General features: G+C 38.9%; 1 protein-coding gene across 11 annotated transcripts in view; it reads right to left on the bottom strand.

The window, feature by feature from the left end:
• Positions 1-22,197, bottom strand: part of TRPM3 (transient receptor potential cation channel subfamily M member 3) — a 797,927-nt gene that overhangs the window by 109,891 nt on the left and 665,839 nt on the right. For all 11 annotated transcript variants that reach the window (XM_070495625.1, XM_044756724.2, XM_044756721.2 and 8 more), the window contains one exon: positions 16,308-16,380. In XM_070495625.1, the coding sequence (XP_070351726.1) occupies positions 16,308-16,380 (73 nt within the window). The remainder of the gene's footprint in view (positions 1-16,307; positions 16,381-22,197) is intronic.

Below are 22,197 nucleotides of genomic sequence, written 5' to 3'. Positions count from 1 at the left end.
AATTTCTAAATAAAAAAGTCAGGTGTGCCATCTGACCTGGATAGTTTCAGTGTGGCCTTGCCTGTTGGACTGAGGAGGGGTGTGGGGGGCAGGATTTGCTGACCTTGCAATGTCCTTAGTAGCGGCATGATTCTATGATATACAGGATGATGCCACCCATCCCTATAATAGTTGAGGAGCATTTCTTCTTACTGGGGTCTTTGGATCTCTTCTTATCTAAAGAATCTTATCTGGATTAAACATTCCTGCTAGGAATTCTATTTATTTCCAATTTACTTTATTTGTAAATGTTACAACTAAATGCCATTGGATTTCAGTTAATGAAAACCCATCCATCCGTTCATTTAAAGACATTAGGTTCTCTGCCTATGTGAAAACCATGAAGGTGGAAGGAAGCTAGCTGAAAGGCCCCATCACGTGACTTGGGTTGCTAGGATACACCTGCATCTGTCTCCCAGAGCAGAGATGCTGCTTACCCTGGTGAGCTTCTCTTAGGAATGTGGCTGCTACATGGAGAAAAACCAAACTGAAGGCTTGAAACTTACACATAAAAAAGTAGATGAGGTCTGTGTGTAATTTATTCTCTGCTCTATTTTCTTGCCCTGAATGATAACTATCTCTTCTTGGCAAAAATAACTTTAGATGGAGTCCCAGGAGAAAGTTAAAAGGAATCAGGAAAAATTGGATTAACTTTAGCTGAGGAAATTTAGATTTGGCTTGTAAGACGCAAAACAGGGAGCTGAGGGAAAGGGCCCTGTGGAGGAAGGTGTGGTTTTCTTTCTAGGTTTGTCTTTAGTAAATAAGAAAGATGATAATAACTAATATTCCCTTCACACTTAGCTTTTGCCGGGCACTGTTTCTAAGTGTTAATGTATTGAATTCTCACAAGAAGCTCTGAGGTGCCATTGTCCCCATTTTACAGATGAAGAAACCAAGTCACAGAAAATTGTCCAAGATGAAGTGGCTAGGAGGTGCCAGGGATGAGATTCAAACCCGGCAGTCTGATTTTTTTTTTGCTTCATAGAAACTTAGAAAATTTTACTGAGCTCATTATAACCACAACAAAAATGGAAATAGGCAAACAGGCTGCTTCCCCTATCACAAAACAACCCACACTGCATTAATGGAGGAAGCCAGAATATTCTCTAATGCCCTAGGATGAGGGCCCAAAGTGATGGTAAAATACCACCTAAAATTCAAATATCAGCTTAACTCTTTCCTTTTTTGGTTAGTCAAGCCATTTGGCCTTGGAGTCTTATTTATTTATTAAAAACATTTTTTCCCCAGTTTCAATAAGATATAATTGGCATATAACTATAACACTGTATTAGTTTTAGGTGTACAATATAATGATTTGATGTATGTGTATATTGCGAAATGATTAACACAATAGGTCTCGTCAACATTTATCACCTCACATAGTTACAAATTTATTTTTCTGGTGATGAGAACTTTGAAGATCGAGGCTCTCAGCAACTTTCAGGTATAAAATACAGTATTATTAACTATAGTCACCATGCTGTACATCACATCTCCAGGATTTATTTATCTTGTAACTGGAAGCTTGTACCTTTTGACCACCTTCACCCATTCGCCCACCCCCACTCCCCACTCCTTGCTGAAATTCTTGATGTCTTATTTTACTGCCTGTAGGGACAGCTTTTAGAGAAGAGCGCTGGATCCCCAGCTGACTTCATTTACTCAAAAGATTTTTATTGAACTCCAGTTCTCTGCCAGGCTTTGTTGTAGCCACCGGGGAAACAAGATTGGACCAAAGTTTCTACCCTAAAAAAAGAAAACTCTCTCTGTATGTGTATGTATATGTGTGTGTGTATTTTTCCTGCTGAGTCCTCCTTTGGGATCTATTAGTGAGTCTCTGTTTTGGATGGAGTCCTTCAAAGTCTACCTAATACTCTATGGCACGATCTGAAGTGAGCAAAATGAATTCAGTGTTCTTTATTTCCTTTGGAACAGCAAAGATTGGTTCTAAATTGGGCTCCAGCCATGCCATCCTACCAGCCCCATTCATTTCAATCATTCCATCTCTATTACCACTGCTCGCTGATAGTCATAAATAGGAGTTCTCAATTTTAAACAGTCATGCTGTGAAAATGAATACTTACAAAACAGTGACTTACATGATAACTTATTTTATAAAAAGATTCTCTTTTACAAAAGTATTTCTCATTCTTTCCTTAATTAGGGATTTATCAGTGCATCTAAAGTATGATGCAGTTCCAAAGATAGTTTACAAATACATTTTAAGGAAGTTAGTGACTGGATATAATGATGTACACCTGACTGGGCAAAAGGACCCCCCCCCCCACATTCTTATATGCTGTTTATTTGGAGGTTCTGATTTTCACTGTAATAAGATTTAAAAGCAATATTTCCTTCTTAATTTTAAATTCCTCTGAAAAAGAATTAGCATACTCTTTATTTTGTATTTCTCTCGGCTGTTCATTCATTATAATAGGCTTGGCCTTCTGAACTGTGGGGGTGCATTTCAGATGCTGCCTCTAGAATAAAATTTCGCCTGAACCCAGGAGTCTCTTTCACTTGCACCTTTTTGGTATTTTGTGTACACTTTATATTGTGGTGTATACTTCTATCATATAGAAGACGTTGCAGCACTTAAGATAATGCCTCATATACAGTAGGTGCTCTGGCCACCAGCTCAGTTTCCCCTGATACTAAGACTGATACACACTGGCTTCTTGGGAAACTGATGGAGATACCAGCCAGATGGCAGCTGCCCGCCTCAATGCTGATCTGTGTCAGGTTACCCTTTACTGGAGAGCAGGTGTGTGGTGAGTGTAAACAGAAGCTGTAATGACTTCTTTGGGTGGAAGAGAAAGGGCCCCGAGCTTATGTATTACCTGTGGGGACTTGGGAAAGTTACTTATCCTTTCCAAGACTTAACTTCTTCATATATATATATATATAACAAGGTCAATAATAGCTCCTTCCAGGGGTTGCTTTGAAGATTAAATAGAATAATAGATGGAAAAATTGCTTGGCTAAATTAAAGCATTGTGCAAATATTTTTAGTGTCTTACATATCCCTGACAATACATTTACCTGATTAATAGTAATAATTTACTAAATTTATCAGGTTAATAATGCTATTGCCATGCAGACACTCCTGGATGGAGAAGAATTAGCAGCCAGGCTATTACTATTGTTTCTGCTGTGGTCAACGTGAGTGATTAGGTGTCACTGAATTTTCATAAAAGGAATACTTACTGTATAGTGAAACAGTAATTCTCAGAATTAAGTACTGACAGTCTTTAAATTACTCAGGGCTTAACATGCATGTCAGAATGGCCAATGGGCATTAGAAGGGGTTCTCTGACAGAGCTCGGGGAGTCAATCAAATGCTACCTTCTATTGAGGTTTTCTCTTCAGACACTCCCCTAAGGGAGCTGAAGCTTGTAGGTGCTAAGATATAACCAAGAAGAGGTAAGTTTGTTACAACGTAGGAGTCTGAATTTAGGTACAAATGCTCTGTTTGGATTATAAGAATGTGACTGTTTTGTAGGAAGGTCCATTGAGAAGATTGGTGGTGTGTTTATGCCTGGGCAGCCCAGGCCGTGGACGCTGGGTGTCTCCCATAGGAACCAGAACCGCACTCTATTAGGAGACTGCATCTGGCCGCTCCCCGGGCTGCCTGGTGTACCAGGACATCGCTCCTGGGCTTGACAACTGCTGCAACCTGCTGAGGGAGTGGCTGCACCTTCCCTGGTCCGTCAAAGGTGACCGAGCTCTCCTCCAGACTGAAGGCTCCTCCTCCTCTCCTCTCAGCCTTGTACCCTGCCTGAGTGAGAGCTGGACTCTTTCTCTCCCCTGGCTCCCCACGCTACCTAGCCACTGGGTTTAGGGGTGGTAGGAGGTGATGATTAAGCTTTGTTTTGTTTTTCTCTTATTTATTGGGTCTGCGTTTTCTGTGTAAGGTCTCACTAGCTTTGAAAAACTGTTCTTAGTTTATGGACAAAAGCTATATTAAATCTTCACAAAGTCAGGCTGTCTATATGATGCTATTTGCCAAGAGTTTCTACAGTAAATGTTGCCACTATTTCCTCATGTCCTAATAACATATGCAAGCAGAAAGGACAAATGAAATTATATGGATTATGATTAATAACATTGTAAAGCACTGTGCTATTTCCTTCTTTTTGCTGACCTACCTAAATCGATGTGTCCTCTTTATTGTGCCCTTTCTGCAATAAAAGAAGTCAATACTTCACAAAAGTCTCCCATTAACATGTTTAAAAAACTTTATAAAAGTGTTCCTGTATTATGCACAATATGCAAAACTGAGAAACATTTTATCAAAGTAAGACAGGGGGAGTAAAAGGAAAAAACATTCTAATTGGGTTATCCTGCTTGCTTGTGATATGACAAAAGGAATTCATTTACATAGGTGGGTAAGTGAAGTATGCACATCTTCTATATTGTGATCTTTATCAGGATTCTATAGAAACACATGCCTGGAGTTCTGCGACATTTTCCAGAATTATTGCATTGAGGTTTCCTTACCTGTTCTGTTCTCTCTTTTATTCTTTCTGTCTCTTTCTGTACTCTCTGGGTGCGTTCCTAAATTTTATCTTTGAATTCTTCTATTTATTTTTAATTTGATGCTATCATTTTTTAATTTCTAAGAACCCTTTTTAGTTCTTGAACTAAACATCATGTAACATGCTGTTCTTTTTTTTAATGGTACAAATATTTTCCTTGATTTCTCTCAGGCATTAATGATAGTTTTGGTGAGGTTTCCTTCCCCCTGCATAGGTTCTGATTGCTCCAAGTTGCATGTCTGTTGGTTTGGTTGTATATCGATCTTCTGTGTTGGAGGTCTTGCTGGTCATCTGCTCATATTTAACAATGGGACACTAACGTGCTGCTTGGAAGCCCTGAGCCCATGAATGGATGTTATCAACTGTGAACTTCGTTGTAAGGTAAACTGGTTGAGCTCCTTGGATGGGGACTCATTCCTGTTAGTATCTTTAGGTCTTTTCTCTTAGGAGAATCGAATTTTACAGACACAGATCTTCTCGTCTCCTGCCTGGAGGATGAGGACCCCAGTGGGGACCAAGCAGAGGAAAGGGCTGGGGTCTCAGCATCCAACATGTATTAGTTTGTTGAGTGCCCTCTTCTCCATTTTCAGAACCATAGCCCAGCCCTCACGTGGCACCTGGTGTCCCCTGGTCCAGAGAATCTGTTTTACCCTCTTTAGAGAATAGATCTTTACTTTTTGGTTGCAGAGGGCTTTGGAGAGTAGAGGGAAAGGATATGGCATTCTGGCTCCTTCTTAAAAAAGACTCAACACATTTTTTCATATTCCCCTCCCTTCTTCCCGCCCCCCGTTTTGAGGTCCTGTGTGCCCCAATTTCAGGCCCTTTTGAGCATTTTGAATTGTAAGTCAGCTTGATATCAGCTTAGTATTCAATTTTTTCCCCTGGTCTGTTATTTTCCATTCTTCCACCTGCGTTTCATCATCCAGGTCTAGAAACGGCATACATCGTTGTGATCACCTCCTATTGGTCAAAGCGCAGCCATATGGTCCCAACATCTCTGCAAGGGAGGCTGGGATATTTAGTCATCCAGTGCGAGGGAAGAGAAATCAATGTGGTGAACACAAAATGTGGTTTCTGTTCCAATGATTTTAATAAATAACCATTTACTCTTGTTTTAGAAGGATTCAGAGGAGAATGATAGTACTGATTCACATGTTCAGTGATCCATGTTTATCTAGGAGTCTGTCTGTATTTTTATGCACCAAGGAAAGTTTAGTCATCTTTACTTGTTCAAAACATGTCAAAAACAGGGGCAGTCCTTAATAACCAGTCCTGGCCATAGATGCCCAGGATGCAGAGCATGTGTTCTGGACTCAGATAATCTGGGTTCATGTCCAGATTCCATCAACTTCTAGCTGTGTGACTTTGACCAAGGTAGTTGGCCTCTCTTGCCTCAGTTTCCTCAACTGTAACATGGGTGATACTGATAGTACCTGCACCATTATGGTGTTGTGAGGATTAAATTAGTAAATAATTGTACTACAGCAAGTGTCATATGAGTTGTTATTGTTATATGTTAGTTTTACATGTTATCACTAATATTTTTATCATTAATGTAAACTACTTGTTTCGGAATTGTGCTGCTGTCAATCTGCATGATAATGTAATTCAGAATACAAGATGATTGATTTAATGACTGAAGCAGATTCAGTACTCTCAGGCAAGTCAGGGAGGAAAAAGCATGATTCCATCGCCCTGCTGGGCAGTCAGCAGCGATGACTTCTTCACAAGCTGAGGGTCACTCAGGAGCTCTGGGTTTGCAGTTAGCTTAATGATAAGCTCGCTGAGCACACTGGCATCATGTCAATCCCAAGGCACTAGCCAGCTGCAGGGTGAAAGAGTAGCTTCTGGGGAACAAGGCCAGGGATGGCCACATCTGTCATCAGAACTGGTTGCCTGGTGCAGGGAAGCAAAAATAGACCTGGGCATCTGTAGACCTGGATTCCAGTTCCTCTTCGTCCAAACACCAGCAGAGGCCTCTCAGGGTCCTACAGCTTTATGGCTCTATCCAGCGCTAAAATTCTACAATGAGACAATCTTGCGGACACGGTCATAACCTTGACAATCTTCCAGAAACGGCTTGAGACTACAGACTTGGGGCCCTGGTATCCACAGTCCTTGCAAGGACTTGAGCCTGCTACATGTTGCACCTTTCCTGCTGGTGGTCATGGCCTTGGAGCAAAGAACACCATACTCTCATCTTCTGAAGAGAGACATGAGTCCATGCCCCGCTGTGTCACTTCCCACCTATATGAAAGGAGCTGAAGAAATCACCCTCTCCTATGAGTTGGCACCAGAACTCTGCTTAGGAAGAGGACTGTTTTTGTTTGTAAAAATGCCTTGCAAAGCTGCTTAGGGTAGATGAGCCCTTCAGGGATGGGGCCAAAACATCAGCGAACAGGGATGGGCTGCTCTGTTTGAAAGGAGAAGAGGAGTTTGTTTTACTCTTAAGGGGAGGCATGAGGAAGAAGTGAGTAGTGGGAGAAGAACTGTGGGGAAGCCTGTGGGACAGTGTGACACTGGTGAAGTCATGGGTGAAGGATGCATGCAAAGGCCCCTGTGTGAAATAGCCAAAGGACGTCAACACTGGAGCTGCCTGCCTTTCAGTTAGAAGTTGTCTGCATTACTGAGAAGTAAACCTCTCTTCCATCCCTACCGACCTTTTTAGAAAAGTCTACCTCATCTATTAAATGCTTTGTGTACTGAATTTTGTTTTTTGTTTTGAAACTGTTGAAGGGCTGAGTTTTATATTTTGATGAGGAACAGAAATAGCACATATGGAATCAGGAACTTGAAGGCAGGGGTAACCAAGAGAAGTTAAATCTTCAGGAATTTGTGGAAATCCTGGGGAGAGAGTAGAATTTGTGGATCACTGAGTTAGGGGGTTAGAGTCTGCCTTAATTAGATTTCAAGGAGGAAGGAGGCCCAAGTTTATTTCTGGGTTGTTTATGTGACTTTGGCTAGTGGTCGATTAGGCCAGGACTCAACCTCATGTCTTTCAGTCAGTGCATATTTATTGAATGCTTACCATATGTCTAGCATTTTTCTGGGTGTTGGGATAGAAAAGCAAAGAAGATATAATTCTTTTCCTCTGGAAACTTCCTAATTGGAAGGCAGAGTTTGTAAACAGGGTGAGCATACTTCCCAGGATGCCTGGACATTCCTGGTTTATTCCAATTGTTCCGGCATAATTATCAACACTGGTCACTTTCATGCCCAAGAAAGTCCTAGTTTGGAGACAAATGATCTGGTAACCATTCCACAGAGTTCTGAAGATTGGATGATAAGAGTTATATGGATATGCTTTATGAATTGTAAGGCGTTATACAAATAAAAAGATAAGAGATTTAAGTTCTTTTATTGCATTTTCCTCTTAGAGACAAGCAGGAACGTCTGAAATTGCTATCTCCCTCGGTCTCCGGTTAGTGCTCTGAGATCTACTTGGATTGGCAAGAAAATAAACTTGCCATAAAATTAATTTTAAGGCAGCTTAGCATGTGCTCAACCGTTTTCAAGATTAAACTCCTTTTTGTGCTCTATTCTGGATCTGTACACGTATGCTTAAGGTTTTGTTGTTTTCAAATTTATGGGTCTTTTCAAATTTAACATTTTATGATTCTGATGGGTTCTGGATATAGGGGACATCCTAGATCCTTAGGAATTTTTAAAGCCCATTTTAGAAGGGAAAGGGTATAAAAGTACTTGGTGTTAAGTATTTACCATAACGAAGGCATAGTGCCTGCCTTCGAAGACCTTCCACTGTAACCATCTCATGCGTCCCTTCTATCAGCCCACGTGAGAAAGGTACGATTTCCAAGGGAACTGAGGCATATGGGGGCTACATAACTTGGTTAATGCCGCAGCCAGTAAAGCACTAGGATTTAAGTGTATATCTGAGCAGATCCCAACTCATGTTGATCATTTATTCATGAGTTCATCAAATATATATTGAATACCGACTATGTGCCAGACACTGTGTATATATGTATATGGTGGTGAGTAAAACAGATGTGGTCCATGTCTTCATTTCCAGTTTGGCAGCATCATCATCCACAGTCAGATCATCATTTATTAAACATAGTTTTCTAGGTACTGTGTGAAGTGCTTTACTTGAATTATCGATTAAAATTGACACAATGGCTATGAGGGAGGTGTTATAATGATCTCAGTTTTACAGATTAGGAAGTGGAGCCTCAATGAGGGGAAGCAATTTGTTCAATTAGGGAGGAGCGATGCTTTGAGTATGGCTGTCATTCTTACTATTAGAAGACCCTTTGCTGGTGGTCTCACTGTAGTGAGTACCACATGGAGGGGTTGGAGTGCTAGTGGAGGAGGGGGTGGAAGAAGCTTAGTAGGGAAAGCCTAGGGTGATTTGGTCTTTACAGAATCATTCTTTTCTAAGGAATAGACTGGTCTTGGGGAAAAAAGTGATAAGAATGTAATCTCCTTTAAAGTTTTGTCAGAAATAATCAAGTACAGACCATGAAAACTGAAAAAGGTAATAGTGATTATGATGATAAGTAACTATTATGTAGTCAATAATATCAAGAAGTTACATAATTAGGTCTACCTGGAGTAAACTTTATGAGTATGACTTGGGTGGACGTCTGAACCCTGCTTACTATTCATTTGACCTAGTTCCTGTTTTTGTCTACTGAATGAAGAATTTATTCCTGGTATGTGGATTTTGAGGCAAATCTGACACTCTTTGACTCTCAGCACTTATTTTAATTGCAGAGAAGTGTATTTTTTTTTCAGTTGCTTTTAGTCTTACCAGCCTCTTTGCTCCTCCCCTTTCTGGCCATAGAGCCTTTTTTTGTTGTTGTTGGGAACCCATAACTCGTGACTTGGGTGGAGCCGAAACCCATCTCTCATTCCATGGTTACAGGAATTCTCGCCTCTCCTTTGCCATGGTGACGGATTCAGTGATGGGCACAGATCCAAGGAAAGCAAATTCAAGTCCTCCCTGGGACCTTTCTGTTGTAGTTACCAGGAAAGTGGCTCTTTATAGGGATTTGCTCAGTTGGTTGGATCTGAGTCTGGTGCTGCTGTTGGCCGTTTGGTGTGAGAGGTGTACAGACTAATATCTGAGAGATAGAGGATAGAGCCTGGTGCTGTCATTTGGTGCCCTGGATCCTACTTTGCCTGAACTCAGTTTACTCTTAGACTTCTTGGTCGTGTGAACTAACAAACCCATCTTATTTATTTTTGCTTGAGCTGATTTGAATTGTTTCTGTCACTTGCAACTAAAAAATTTCCTGGTTGATGTAATATCCCACCGGTGGTCTAATCTTTAAAAATAAAACATTTATTCTTGCCGTTACATTAGGTGAAATTGTGGGCATCTTGGTTTCATCACTAAGATATTGTGTGTGCAACTAAGATCATCTGGCAGCCGAGGGTACCAGTAAGTGCTCTGAGAGTTTTAAGGAAGCAGATGTCCTGATCTGTTCATCACTCCAGACACCCCTGGAGCCACAGGGGCAATGCTAATGTCTCTGTGGCAGACTGGAGCCAAGGAATCCTGGATCCCCCAAAGCCACATACATGTAATATAAAGAAATCTGAGTGGAAGTTAGGAGACCCGTGTTTAAGCTTTGGCTCGCCACTGATTTGCCAAATGATCTTGGACATCTTTTAGATTCTTTGGCCTCAATTTCCTAGTTTGTGTAATGTGTGGGGGTAGCAAGGTGAAAGGGGACACGGTGGCTTCAGAGTGGCCTTGGGATGAGGTTATAATAAGAGACCAGTGGCAGAGAGAGGTTTGGGGAGGCCCATGCCTGGACTCTAACTGCTTGTGGCCAACCTGCTCTCTGACATCTAAGTTAAAGGTTTGACTAAAGGGGTGAAATGAACTAATAGGACATAAGCGCATTTGGGGAAGACTGATTTATAAGTCAAAGGACACAAGGAAGACTAAAAGTGGCCTCATGCAGACAAGGGCTTGATAAATACTTCTGTAAAGAATCTACATTGTAAAAATTACCTGGTGAGTTTCATCCAACTGAAATACTTCACTAATCTCCCACAGATGACCCCCCCATGCCTTTGTAAGCCTAAAATAAAGTGAACATGCCATACATTTTAACTTTGTAGATCTCTTTTGAACAAACTTTCATCTACTTCCATTCGTATAATATTTAATAACTACAGTAACTTTGCCTCTCACATAAGTGATGAAAGTGTTAACATGAATGTATGGTTTTTGGCCTTAATAAAGCTATCTAAACAGTTCTAGGTTGAAAAAAATTTTAACTGAAAGCAATCATGCATGTGTTGTATTAAGCTGCCTACACACAGGAAAGAGGAATGGGGAAAATTGAACCCATAATTAGAAATAATTTCTTATTTTCAAAGCAAGGCCGTAATTAATTCCCATAAGACCTACTCATGAATCATCTGAATTTAAGCAAGGTAGCTTCTCAGTGAACACTCCAGGATGTTAGTTGTTTATGAGATCTATCTGGTACATAGAATTATCAGACATAAGCTACTTAAGAATATATGCCAAGATTTTTGTTTTACTAGGGATTAATTAAGCCATTTTAAAAATAGGATGAGTTATTTAGCAAGACTCATTATCTATTGATGTCAGTACTAGTTTGTGATAATATCTCTGCATTTTCTAGTTAATAGAGTCAGAAGGCATGTATGCAGAAGGAGTTACAAAAAATTAAAATATATCGGTATTTTTTAGACTTTATCCACTTTTATTTCTACTTTAAGGTTTTTTTAAGATACAATTTTAAAGGAAGATAGTTCAGAACAGTGATTTGCATTATTTTGTATGATCTAATCTATTCAGTGGCATTCTTGAAATTTTTCTAAAGTTAAATAGAACATATTGGCTATTCTTTTGGCATTTGAATTTTTATTTCAAACTTTTTTGTTTCTATTTTGAACAAATTTACAAATGCATATCTGAAAAAGAAGCTGTTCTCCTCCACCTAAGTATCTATAAGGAATCAGTTTATTAGTTATTGATAACATTAATTATGTCTGCAGAATCAAAACATAAAATAAATTGGTAGGAACTAGATAATTATCTCTGAAATGATTGTGTAAATCCATAGGGAAATTTGATTTCCTACAAATCATTTTCTGTTAGTTCTGCATTCGTCTATCTCTTACTTAGACTCCCCAGTGGTATTTCTAATCATTTCTGAGATCAGCAGTGATCAGCTGTTATCCATGCCTCTGTGATTTATACAGATGCTTTATATTAAATACTGCCTGCGCATGTTATGGTACTTTTATTATATATATGCTTGACCTTTACAGTTAATTCCATAAGATGCTTAGGTTCCTCTAGGCTGTGACAATTTCTCAGACTTCTCTTGTTTCTGATGACCTTGACAGTTTTGAGAGGAACATATTTTTTTGACATTCTCTTTTCAAATGCTTTCCAGAAAAAGAAGTATGCAATAAAGGTTACTCTCTCCCCGTGCCACAGATGAATTTCTTTTGTTTTCTTTTTTTTAAAATTTTTTTTGAGGAAGTTTAGCCCTGAGCTAACATCTGCTGCCAATCCTCCCCTTTTTGCTGAGGAAGACTGGCCCTGAGCTAACATCTGTGCCCGTCTTCCTCTACTTTATATGTGGGGCGCCTGCCGCAGCATGGCTTGACAAGCGGTGCCATGTCCGCACCCGGGATCCGAACCGGTGAAGCCCTGGCTGCCGAAGCGGAATGTGCGAACTGAACAGCTGCACCACTGGGCTGGCCCTCAGATGAACTTCTTTGCCAATGAAGATTTAACCCAAAGAAGGAGAATTTCTCATTGATGGAGGAAAGCTATCATCACTTATTACATTTTAGTGCACGTATAGGAATGAGAGAGTATACACCCATATGATTTGTCTTCCAAGGTGTATGAGAAAACATGAAAAAAACGGGGGGTAATTTTATCAACAGAAGGGGTCAAGGGACCTCTTATAATATCTTCATCTGCTGTGAGCAGGTGTTTTCTGTCTTTCTTGAGCCTGGAGCGAGAGGGATGCTGCTGCATGAGGGATGCAGAGAAGATGAGGTGACTGAGAGAATGGGTTCATAAAGACCAGATTGTTTAGTAAGGTAGGTTTGGGGTCGCTTCCAGTGGAATTCTTCTCTGGTTGCCGTGATTAGGCAGGGCCTGGCTGAGTGATGGAGGCAGACCGAGGGACGAGGTGACCTCCCTCAATTCTTGAGTACTTTTCCCACAGAACCTCTCAAGGTGTCTGAAGTCCAGAAGTGTTAATGGCATCAGACCTCTGCTGACTAGAGTAGCCTGATTTAGCAAACAAAAATACAGGACTCCCAGTTAACTTTGAATTTCAGATAAATAACGAACAATTTTTTTAATATAAGTATGTCCCATGCAATATTTTGGACATGCTTATGATAAAAATTTAACTGTTTGTGTGAACATTCAGTGTCCTGTATTTCCTCTGGCAACTCTACTCTGCACCATTTCCTTGGTTCCCCTGGGTGTGTCCAGCGGGGAGGGGGAGAACCGAAAAGGAGAAGGGTGAGAGAGGACAGTCTCTGGCCTCAGACCACCACTCTCGGGGAGCTGTCACCTTTATGTGAAAGATATGTGACATCACTTATTCTCAAAAGCTACCCCAGGTCAGCTTTTGAAGAAACTGTGGGCCTCTTTGATCTCTAGAACAGCATTCTTTTTGTCTCCTTCTTTCTCTCGTCATTTTTGAACAGATACCTAATGTCTGTATCATATAAACTGCCTCCTTTAATATATGCAGATCCTGAAGAAAATCAAACCCAATGGGATTAGAAACACGGGGCAATATTTTCCCTATAGCCACCAGTTTCCTTCCTATCTGTACTCCACCCGCTGCCCCCCAGGCTCTGGATTTATGGACCAGTGGTTAGTGTCATGACTTTCTCCTCCTGCTCCTCCTATCTAACTTCTGGTTTTCTCAGATGATGGAGAGAATAAAAACTGGACTGCACCAAGATTCCTCAGGCAGTGGATAATTGAAAACTAAGTATAATTGTAAAAATTAAGCGTTAAACCATGTTATGTGCCCAGGAATAATTTAAACAAATACATAGAATAATTTAACAAACTAAAGAATTTGAAACTGATATAAGTATGCTCTTGGCCTCTAAGGAAGTCAGGAAGAGTCTTATGCTTAATACCCTTCACAAATCAACTGGGTCGAAATCAGAGAGTGTTGAAAAGCCTTCTCGAAATAGAGTTGGCAAACCATGATCTTTTAATGGCATAAATTCCCATTAGCATCAACTGCTGCATAAATAATATTCATTATTGTGATTAGAAATGCTAATTTCTTAGAGTAATCATAATTTCCTTTGATCTTCTATGGCAGTGTTTTTTTAAATTGCAGGTTATAACCCACTAGTGGGTCATAAAATCAATTTAGTGGGATAGAATCAGCATTAGATTAGAATAGAAAGTATTCAATTTCATTGCATATAGTCAATGTAAATATTATTTCATGTACTTTAATTTCAGTTTTCTAAGTACACATGTATAACTACTTGGTTATAATATAAAATCTATTTCATATGGTCTGTCATGCACATAACAGTCAGAAAACAAATATTCTGTGTTACAACAAATAAATTCTACGAGCGATCCAAAGGTAAAGCACAATTTTAAGTTTCACAAATTAGTGAAAGAGGAAGAAAATTTCTTCAGTAGAAGATATTACAATGGTTAATATGTTTTAACCAATGATTGGGCCACTTCTCCATTTGCTGTGAGTTTTGGTTCAAGGTGATAAATGTGGCCTTCAACTTATTATCAATGGGAGAAGGATGCCTTGATGCTACATGTAAGTGAGGGCTATAGGGTCAGGCCGTCTTGCTGCTTAGTGGTCAGCTCATTTTGGGCAAGTTACTGAATTCCTCTGTGACTCAAATTCCTTGCCTAAAAAATGGTCCTTGTAATAAGCTGGTCATCAAACTGCTGTAAAGATTAAATGAATTTATACATAGAATGCATGTAACAGGTTTGGGCACTTAGCAAGTCCTCGATAAGTGTTAGTTACCAGCTTTATTACTTTTTCTTATTTTGATATACAAATGGCAAATATCAGATAGTTACTAGCTTCAAACTTTTAATTTTGTCTCTGATAAATGGAGAATGGGGCCCAAAGTATGCTTGGTGTTTCAGCCTTTGCATGGTCCCTTAATTCTCATGCACATATGTAGTTTTTAGTTCACTGGAATGAAATGCTTTAGAGCAGAGGTTCTCAACCTAGGACACATGATACACTTCACAGGATTGTGAACTTCCTGAAGTGTGATCAGGATCTTGAATGAATGTGCGTATGTACACTCGGGGAGTAGATGAAGAGGATAAACAGGTTCTGGTGTCAAAGGGATCACATGCGATATAGTGAAGAGTTAGATATACTTGGATCTAAGTCCAGGCTTATTAACTAGCATGGTAGCCTTGAGCAAGTTATTTAACCCCTTCTTGCTCCACGTACCCCATCTTTATAATGAGGATTAAAAATAGCTCCTACATGACATAGTTGTTGCAACAATTCATGTTTACAGTATTTGCAAAAAGCTTAGCACTTAGCATAGTGGCTACCACATCATGGGTACTAAGAAACTATTAGTAGTAGAAGAAGGATAAGTAGAGTGGAAATTAGAATAAAATGGTTGCTATACTGAGTTTTAATTTTGAAATGCTGAATCTCTCACTGAATCATTGAGTAATCCATTCATCCCTTCATTTATTCAACAAAAATTGATTGAATGCTGCCGTGTGTTAGGGATTGTGCAAGGCGCTGAGAAAGCAGTGATGGACGAGACACAGTGTCTGCCCTCACAGAGCTTAGAGTCTAGGGAGACCTACAAACAGGCAGTGACCAGCCATGTGATAAATGCCTCAGCAGGCATACATGATGGGCCTCGGGGAGAATGTGGGAGACCTCTCTAACTCAGAACCACATTCAACAAGGTTTGTGGCTTTGTTTTGTCTTATAATGCCAGTTTTCACTTCAGTGCTGAACAGAGGCAACTTCCTTTTGTTTATGTCAATATCGAAAATTATTAGTCAAATGTCATGTACCTATTAAGGGACATTAAGGGTGAGATTTGATCTGCAGAGCCTGGAAGAAACTGGTCTTCTCTTGGATATGGCTCCAAGGATGAGGTGATGTACTGAGAACTCTTTATAATATTGGGACTAGAGAACAGGATAAACACTCACCTTAAAAGACAAATCATACAACCCAGGGCATTTCTATTTTTGCCTCAACTCCAGGCAGCTTAGACTTAAATTTAATGCTCAATAATAACAGGTACAGTAGCCTAATTATTTTGGTTTATTTCTTTGTCCTTTCCTCTCAATGGTTTTGATTTTCCAATTTTAGTATATTATATCACTGTATCTCTATATCTATCATCTCTGCCATATTTAATGGTTTTTAAAAAGTAGACAAGGTGATAATTATTAAATAACCTCAGTAATTTAGAGTCTTACATTAGCCTTTTGCTTTATTATTTTTATGATTCAATGGAATGCATGAATTGTATATTTAAGCTTTATGAAGTTGAGTCACACTGTAACAGGTCTATTACAGGATAATTTAATAGCAGTAAAAGTGTCTTGCTGGAGAGGTCCTTATGTTATCAATAATTGGATGTGTCATGGTATCATTTGGGATTATATCCACTATTAGGAGACGTAAGGTTGCTGTGTTAATCCGTTTAAATTATTTTTGCACTCTCTGGACACAGAAACTCTTTTACCTTTGAGCAAAGCTGTCAGGATAGCTAAATCAATGTCTTGGTGTCCTTCTGATCCCATCCGAAATACCGTAATCTGCAATTTGAGACAAGGTGACCATTAGCAAGGCATTTTTTTCCCCCAAGAGGAATTAAATCAATAAGACCATATCTGAACACAGACGATCTTAATATATATATAAAGTAGATTCTTAACCACAGGGAAAGCATATATAGCAAGAATTCAGTTAAAGGGCTCTGCAATTCATTAAGAGGGAGACGCCTCCATAGCTTTCTAACAGAAACCACCTGAGATAATTGCGTTGATTACAGTTACAATGAGGAGAAACCAGAGACCAAGGAAAATGTCCTCTTCTATAATTTCAGTTTTAAAATTAAACTTGCAGGATTTACAAAAATGTGTAAGCCGTAATGTAAACTATGAGTTGAGAAATCGTGTTTAAAAATAGCTAGTTAGTATGCCCTTCATTCAGTAAATGGCCTCACTCTCTGTGTGTGCATGCGTGTTTGCGTGTGTGCGATATAGCCATCACTACATTTACTCCTCAGCGATGGGTACTCAAGAGTTTCAACACTGTGATGCCTCTAGATCCTTCAGTCCTCTCTATAACTTTGAACGCTTTTGAGAATAACTTAGCAGTACATCCAGGTTGTAAGAAGGGGAAAGCAGACAATACAATAACATCTTTGCTTTTGGTAATCCAGGGAAGAAAAGTATTCTCTGGGGATGAGTAATGGGAAGGAGAGTGAAGAGATCACAGAGAAGGATTATTACATGTTGGATTAATACAAAGTCTACCAATAATGCTTAACGATAATGAAGATTTTTTTCCAAGTCAGAGGGAAGCTACTTAAGGGAGCCAAAAGGTTATTTGAATATCTACACTGAATTACTACTGTACTCAACTGCTTTAGACTTCCAGTTTTTCTATCTGTAAAGTGGGAAAATGATAGTGCTTGCTTATTTCCAACAACATAGGAACTAAACTTTGTAGAATTTGCTAATATATAATTCTAAGTTTTGCCACTATGATGGAGAGAATAGACACAGAATCATAGATTATTAATCAGTTGCCTTAATCAGTGAGTTACAAGGACAGCTATGAAAGGAACTCAATAGTTCTCATCATTTTGTCTCGTGCCTTAAACATTGGGAAGAAGTGAGGAGAAGGAACAAGATCACATGAGCACCTGACTTGGTAGCTGCCTAACTTTTTTGTATCTGTTTATGTCCTCAGGTCAGAGCCTGGGGTGAACGTAAGGCAGAGATTGCAAGTTGAAATGCTTTTATAGGCATTTGAACTCAAAAATGTAAAAAATATAGAGAGGCAGAAAAAATCCTTCTATATGCTGTGTTTGGCTCATGGGCCAGAGCTGTGATCTCTGGTAAGGCCTGTGGGGTGGAGGTGTGCCCCAACTCCATTAGAATTGCACAGAATCTGCTCCAGCACAGCAGTGGTTTGGCGAAAGTGCCATGAGGCATTCTCCCAAAAGACTATTGATGCCCCCACAGAATCCACTTGGTAGATGAGAGGCAGCTCTCCTCTGCTCTGAGCTCAGGAAGGGGTGCCGGAATTGGGAAGACAATGTGAGGTCCAATGGAGAACGAACGAGGGGGCAGAAGTGGGATTTTGGCTAACTCTGTTACTTAACTCTTTAACCAGTGCTGGCTATGGTCTGAAAGGTATTATCGTGTACTCAGCTGGTAGTGAGTTTAGGAGAATCAGGATAACATCCGAGCCCACTGTTTTAGAAAAGTTCAGAAATTAGTCACCCAACGGAATTCCTTAAACATTTGACCTACTTGTTCTGCAGATGCCTAAATTTCACTGCCTAATTAGAGATCATATTTGAGATGCAAATTCTCCTGAGGCAGCAAATAGATAAATTTACCCTGAAGTATAAGATTATCAGGATTTCCTAGGAATGGATTTGAAGAGGGGATTAGTTTATAGTGTAGGGTTTTTTGTAAATTGTGAAGAATTTCAGGGTCGGGGCGGTGGACACATGGATGTGTGTGCTGTTGTTTGTCAAGGAGACTGAAATGGAACAGTATACCAGGGCTTTGCAGTTTTTCTGGAAAACTAATGTGGAGGGAATGGCTACCCACCTGTCCATGCACCCACCCTGGTGTGCTTAGGTTGAAGAACCCAAGGACCCCAGAAAGAAGGAAAGAAAGCACCAAGGGGAGGTTGGAGGATCCAAAGACGAAATTTATTTCATAATTTTGCCTTGAGCTGACCTGAGGTATAAGATCTCCATCACTACTCTAAAACTTTATTTGAAATTAAAAAATTTAAAAATATGAATTACATAATTTATATGTCTGCCTCAGGAAAAATAAAAAAGATACAAATCAAAATAGTAGTTTTGGAGTATGATAGGTTGATATCAAATTCCTTAGTTTTGGTGTATTATTCTTTAAACAACACTGGCTTTTATTTGCTAATATTTTATTTAGGATCTTTGCAACTATGTTTGTAAGTGAGGTTGGTACGTGTCACGAGTCTTGCCTGGTTTTGGTATTAGGGTTGAACTAACTTTTCAGTATGAATTGGGAAGCTTTTATTTACTTATGTCCAGAACGGTTTACGTAACAAAGGAATTCTGCTTCTGGCAGGTTTTGTAGGACGTTTGTAAATTATCTAGCACTGGATCATTTTTAGAGATAGATGGCTGATCATCTTTATAATTTTTTCAACAGTTACTGATCAGTTTCTATTTTCTGCCTCTCCTTGACTCAATTCATTTATTTTCCTAGATAATCAAACATTTCATCTAGATTTTCAAATTTCTTGGTATACAGTTGTGCATAGAACTCTCTTATTATTTTAAAAATCTCCTTTATACCGAGAATTATATGGCAGTTTTTTTCATTCCTCTTTATTTCTCACTCGATCAAAATTAAGGTCATTTTAAAGAATCAGGTTTTCATTTTATTGATCAATATTATTATTTATAATTTAAAGTTATTTTCTGCTTTTATCCTTATCCATTTATTTCTTCTATTTTTGCTTCCCTAGCGTTTCTATCTGGAATTTTATGTTGACTTCATGGTCAATTTGTTTTTATTCTTTCTTGTTTTCTAATAAACGCAGTTCAGATTATGTATCTCACGTATTTTTATATGTGCTGTGTCATTTTCATTCATTTTTAAATATCTGCAATTGATTTTCTCTTAGTTAAAGCTGTTTTTAATATTAGAGTGTATAAGTATATATACGTATATTTGTAACATTTTGTAAATGTGCTATTTTGTTTGAAAAAAGTGTATATTCTCTTATCTGCTAGGTATAGAGTTATAGATTTAGATTACACATTCTAAGTTTTTATTCAAATACTCTACATATTTACTTATTTCTTATTTCAGAGAAACATGTAAAAATCTCCTATTATGATTATCACTTCACAATTATTCCTTGAAAGTAAACAGTCCTTGCTTTGTATGTTTTGAAGCTTTTTATAAATGTACAAAGGTTCAATCTGTTCTCTGTGGATTGCACTTTTTAGCAACATATAATATTTCCCTTTAATGCTGTTGCTTTGTATTATATTTTGTTTTATATTTATATTGTAATTGCCACATGTACTTTTATGAGGGATTATGCTTTGTGTGATATATTATTCCATCTGGCATTTGTCACATTTCTGTGGTCGTTTTGTTTTAGGTGTGTATCTTATAAACAGCAAGGCTGGATGTTTTTTCAAAAACTTAATCAGAATCTCTCTCTTAAAGGCAGAAGAGAATCCAGCTTCATTTAATATGATTACTGATTTTTTTGTCTTATTTCTTCCATCTTTATGTTTTCAATTTTTGAGATTATATTTCCCTTCTACACCTTTTTTTCCTTTAGAAATATTATATATTTGCATAGATAATATACGGACATGGCAGAACAAAATTTCCCAACCAGTAGAAAGGGATATATGGTGAAAATTAAGTGCATCACTCACTTCTGTCACCAGTTCTCTAGCATCCCTCAACAAAGGTAACCAGTATTACCAGTTCTAGAATTGTTCCAGACGTATATAAACAGAAGTACACACATGTCTCCCTTTTACACAGGTGGTGGAAAGCTTTATGCACTGTTTTACACTTTGCTTTTTTCACATGACAATCTATCCTGGAGACCATCGCACTCAGCCGCAAAGAGACGTGAATCACTGTTTGTTGACTGCCTAATGTTTCATGATATGCATGCGCCTGACTTATCTAACCAGTCCTCTGCTAATGAACACGTGGGTCGTCCCCAGTCTTTTGTCATTATAAACTCCACGGCAGGAATACCCTTGCGTGTACATGGCTGAGTGTATCTGTGGAACAAAATTTGTAGATATGGAATTTCTTGGCCCACGTATTCTGAGAGACATTCTTTAATTCATCACACTGTTTCTGCTCCCAGGGCCTCTCCTGTTTTCTGCCTTTGTTTATTTCGATCCTGTATGGTAACTGACATAACTTTCAACTTCACAGTAGTATGTATTTTTCTCCTGTAATGATTTGGAAACTCTAGTTTCTCTACCTGCTTTTAATATTCTGGGAATTACTCAAAAGTTCTTGTCTCCTAATATGGTATCTTTTTTCATCGCCCTCCACGCTGAGCACTAAAAGGGATTCATTTAAGAAATATATTTTGTTTTTGTCCTTTTGCCTTTGATTGTCATTTGAGGTACAGGAAGGGAGACAGGCACATATGCTCATTCTATCAAATCTCACCAATGTGAATTTTAATAGAAAAAATTTTTAATTAGGTGGAAATAGAATTTATTAATTTAATTGTTCTATGAATGATTTAGTAAATAAAGTTTGATTTTCCTTTATTATAAAATTGATATTTTTAACGTGTACACTAAAAGTAACTCTCAGATTTGTTTGACATTGTTGGTTATTTTGGGAAAACACTATGGAATACAGGGAGATTAAAGCGAACTTCAAGATTCAAAAGAACAAACATCAAACATCTTGTTAAAAAAAAACAACCAAACATTTCCCCAAATTCAGTTTGACATTTTATATCTTCAGCTCACTTGTGGACAAATTGCCTTAGTCTGGATGGAATTCTGATTCTCACATTGAAGGAGAGCTGAATCTTTCAAAATGACATGATTTCCCTGTTTTCCACCCCTCCAGCCTGTCTGCCCACCAGCTTCTCGGCTCATATTCTTCCTCTCCTTTTGTACCCCCTTCAAAGTCGGAAATGAGGGTGTCATATTTTTCACCCTCATCACCTGCATACACGGGATTCACATTGATTGAGCATCTCTGTGCCAGGAACTATTTAGGTGCTGGGCGTAAAGCAGTGAATAAAACTGACAAACAACTCCTGCCTCCATGGTGCCTACTTCTAGTGCATTCTAGTGAGGGGAGACAGAGGGAAAGTAAGTCAGTATGTGGTATGTCAGACTGTGAAAAGTTCTCCACAGCAGGGCTTCTCATATTTACCTCCTTCTCCATCCTCACTGTCACAGCTATTGTTCAGCCTGTAGCATCTTAACTACGACAGTCATCTCTTTACTGGCCTCCCTGATTCTGGTCCTTCCATTCTGTTTGCCTAGTCAAGCAACCTTCCTGATTATATCACTCTCCTTATTAAAATGTTTTAGTGGCCTCCATTGCCTATGGCACAAAGCTAAAAATTCTTAGCAGGGCATTCAAGGAATGCCAACATCATCACCCTTCTGGCTATCTCCTTAGTCTTATTTCTTGCTGATACATCTTCATTGCCATGCCCTTGCTGCCACTCCCACCACCACTGTCACAACCCAACCCCAAATACTTGATGCTCCAGTCATGCTGAACAATTTCCTCCTTTCAGGGCCCCTGATGTTTTTTCTATCCTCTTAGTCTTGGTTCATTCACTTCCCTCTTTTTGGAATGCCCTTCCCTCTGCTT

Source organism: Equus asinus, chromosome 23 (genome assembly GCF_041296235.1).
Source record: "Equus asinus isolate D_3611 breed Donkey chromosome 23, EquAss-T2T_v2, whole genome shotgun sequence".
NCBI lineage: Eukaryota > Metazoa > Chordata > Mammalia > Perissodactyla > Equidae > Equus > Equus asinus.
Note: the sequence above shows the minus strand (reverse complement) of the source record. Positions and strands in the feature narration are given on the sequence as shown.